The sequence below is a fragment of the Austrofundulus limnaeus genome, unplaced genomic scaffold, assembly GCF_001266775.1.
Source record: "Austrofundulus limnaeus strain Quisiro unplaced genomic scaffold, Austrofundulus_limnaeus-1.0 Scaffold1338, whole genome shotgun sequence".
NCBI lineage: Eukaryota > Metazoa > Chordata > Actinopteri > Cyprinodontiformes > Rivulidae > Austrofundulus > Austrofundulus limnaeus.
Genome location: NW_013953740.1, coordinates 19,949 through 22,897, shown reverse-complemented (window position 1 = coordinate 22,897; position 2,949 = coordinate 19,949). Strand labels below are relative to the sequence as shown.

The 2,949-nt window shown below is 37.7% G+C and overlaps 1 protein-coding gene across 2 annotated transcripts in view; it reads left to right on the top strand.

Moving 5' to 3' along the window:
• Positions 1 to 2,949, top strand: part of fcho2 (FCH and mu domain containing endocytic adaptor 2) — a gene marked incomplete in the record, with an annotated part of 41,095 nt that overhangs the window by 31,703 nt on the left and 6,443 nt on the right. For both annotated transcript variants that reach the window (XM_014031863.1, XM_014031865.1), the window contains 1 exon segment: positions 2,155 to 2,266. In XM_014031863.1, coding sequence (XP_013887317.1) covers positions 2,155 to 2,266 — 112 coding nt within the window.

The following is a 2,949-nucleotide window of genomic DNA, read 5'->3' as shown; positions in this document are numbered from 1 at the left end:
GCCTTAAATAGTAAAACCACCAGGAGGACTCAAATGGTTTGCAGCTGTGTCAATTGCTGATCCAATTAGTGACAGATGCTTCAGTATGTATGGATCACTTGGGTTGTTACCAACATCTGGTGAAAATTTCATGTCATTAGCACCTCTAGTAATATATTTACTGAGAAAAATGTTGATGTGTTCAATACTTATTTTACCCGCTGTACAACCCCACATACAGCGGCTTATTTACCTGCTCAACAAACAAAAGTTCAGTCATGTTCACTGCTTGTTGTTTAAACAGGGGAAAGTGTATTTTCAACTTGACTTGACTTGATATCAGTGATTTTTTTCACTTTGTTGAAAGCGGTTTACAGCAGTCAGATATGACCGTTTCATTCAAATAATTTAGTGTTCTTGTATTAAAATTAAATATTCTTTAATAACTAAATTGATAACATTAAAAAGTTTCTATTATAACATTTCTTAGACCCTTTGAATGTTTCTGTTAATGCGTCAATTTGGTCTTAAATGTCATTACTAATGGTCTTAAAAGGTCTTAAATTTAACTTACTGAAACCTGCATGAACCCTGTTTTTCTGACAAAGAACGTAAATTCACACAAGTTTGAGATTCTCACAATGACTGACATTTTTGGGGGGAAAACATTGCTCACTTAATTAATTTTTTTGAACATGTTGAAAATCCTGAGCAGTCAGACTGAGCCAGTAGCCAGGCCTGTGTTTACATGCACACAATTCTTTGAGCGGATTGAAATGTATTTGTGTTAAATAATCCAAATGTTTCATTTATATTGGCACAAAACGAATTAATCAGAGTATGAGCGTTTACAGAATAGAAGTACTGACAAGCGCAGAGCTGTAAAAGTTCCCTTAAAAAAACACAGAAGTCCAACTTCCACGATGAAATTAAACAAACGTGAAAATAAACGCTTAAATATCTCTTTGTTCCTACATTTTCATCAAGGCGTTCAATTTTGAGCTCTTTCAAAGTTTCTAATAGAAATGTTATAACTGATCAATTTTGCTTCAAATATTAACTTCTTACTGGAAAAACTGTATGTCAGGTTGACACAGAGCTCACATCCACAGTCAGGTCAGTTTTCTACAAGCAGAATAAGATAATCAGATTAAGTGCTTACATCAGCGGTGTCCAAAGTGTGGCCCGGAGGCCATTTGTGGCCCCTGAAGTGATTTGGTGTGGCCCTTGACTTCAGTTCAAGAATTATACGCATTTGTCTACACATTTGTGCCCCTGGCACAGGTGTTTGATGTAGATCAAGACTTTCTACTTTTTATTAGTGCAAAATGATCACAAAGTCAAATCTTCTTCCAATAACAAATATTGGCAACAACGCCAATTATTTGTCTTTAAATAACCAGACTCCTAGCTTTTTCCACATCTAGTGACTTCTACTGAAAAGCTGTTTTTGCTGCCCTCCAATCTGGTTTTAATTAATTTATCAAATTTGGCTGAAAACAGAAAACATTTTCAACAAAAAACTGACCTAAATCCTGATTTTATTGATCAGAATTGACTAAATCTGACTACTTTATTTGTTTAATAAAAGTATTCAGTGCTTAGTTTATTGTTGAGCTGGTAAAAGATAAATATTTTTGGCCTTCAAGTCCTTATGACTTTATGATTTTGGCCCATGTGACAAAATGTTTGGACACCCCTGGTTTACATGAAGGCCGTTGGGATTATCAGTTGGTATAAACCACACCTCTCATTCGGATCACAGATTCATTCTGATTGAGCTGAATCAGACGAGGATTTTCCGATTGGGGCATTTACATGACACGTTTTTATTCCAATTACTTATGTCCTATGTAGCTTCCATGACTCGCACTGTGAACTGAAAACTGATGCAAAGAATTAGAGATATGTTGGAGAGCCCTTCACAAACCCCAGCAGCCCCAGTTCAGTGAGATGCAGGTTTCAGGACATTTGTTTCTGTTTTTTAAAACTAACATGGTCCTTTTCCTTTGCAGTGTTTAAAAAGCTGACATGATGAAATGCAGTGTTTATTTAACCTGCCTTTGCACAATCAAACCCTCCTAATTCGGACTGTTTTGGACTGAAAGCCTCGTCGGCAGCTGAGCAAACAGACCCTTCACTCTGTGCCTTATTTTTATTTTTTTCCATTCTCAGGAACGTCTCGCGGTCCCAGCCCTGTGACCCTGGCATCCCAAGATGCTTTGCCCATTGCCGTGGCCTTCACAGAATCGGTTAATGCTTACTTCAAAGGAGCTGATCCCACTAAGTGAGTCTCACATGACCTGCTGCTGGTCAGAAGCCTCAGCATGGACCTGCACATGTGCACAATATTCTCCTGTATTTAGACTTCAGCCACATTATCAGAGTTCTGCAGTTTATTGTTTTTTACAGCAGATTTTCTACCCAAACTGGGCCTCGGCCTTCACCTTCCTCTCACTCTCGATGTGGAATGTTCTGCACGAGTCTGACACCATTCTTTCAGGATGGATAACCTACATGAGGCAGATTATAGTCTGAGGCAGAGAAAACATACAGTCTTTTATTGGTTAACTGCAGTTAAATTGCTGCTGTGCAAAAGGCTTATTTTTCCAGAGATTAGCAAATGGAACATTTCATAAGCAATGCAGCAGAGACTCTGTGCAAGGTTCAGACCCACCGTGGGCCAAGACCAGGACCAGGACCTCAGCTAGTGATAGACCGCTCTCAGCCCTGGCATTTCTTACAAGCTGGAGTTACACTGAAACCCTGAATCACGCAGACATACAAAATGTCAGTGTTGTATAAAGTACCACAAAGTGATACTTGAGTAAAAGTACAAGTATCTTATCAAAAAATTACTTTGGTAAAAGTAGAAGTCTCCTTCAGGAATATTACTTGAGTAAAAGTCTTAAAGTATCTGATATTTTTTGTAGTTAAGTATTAAAAGTAAAAGTATTAATTTAAAATGAG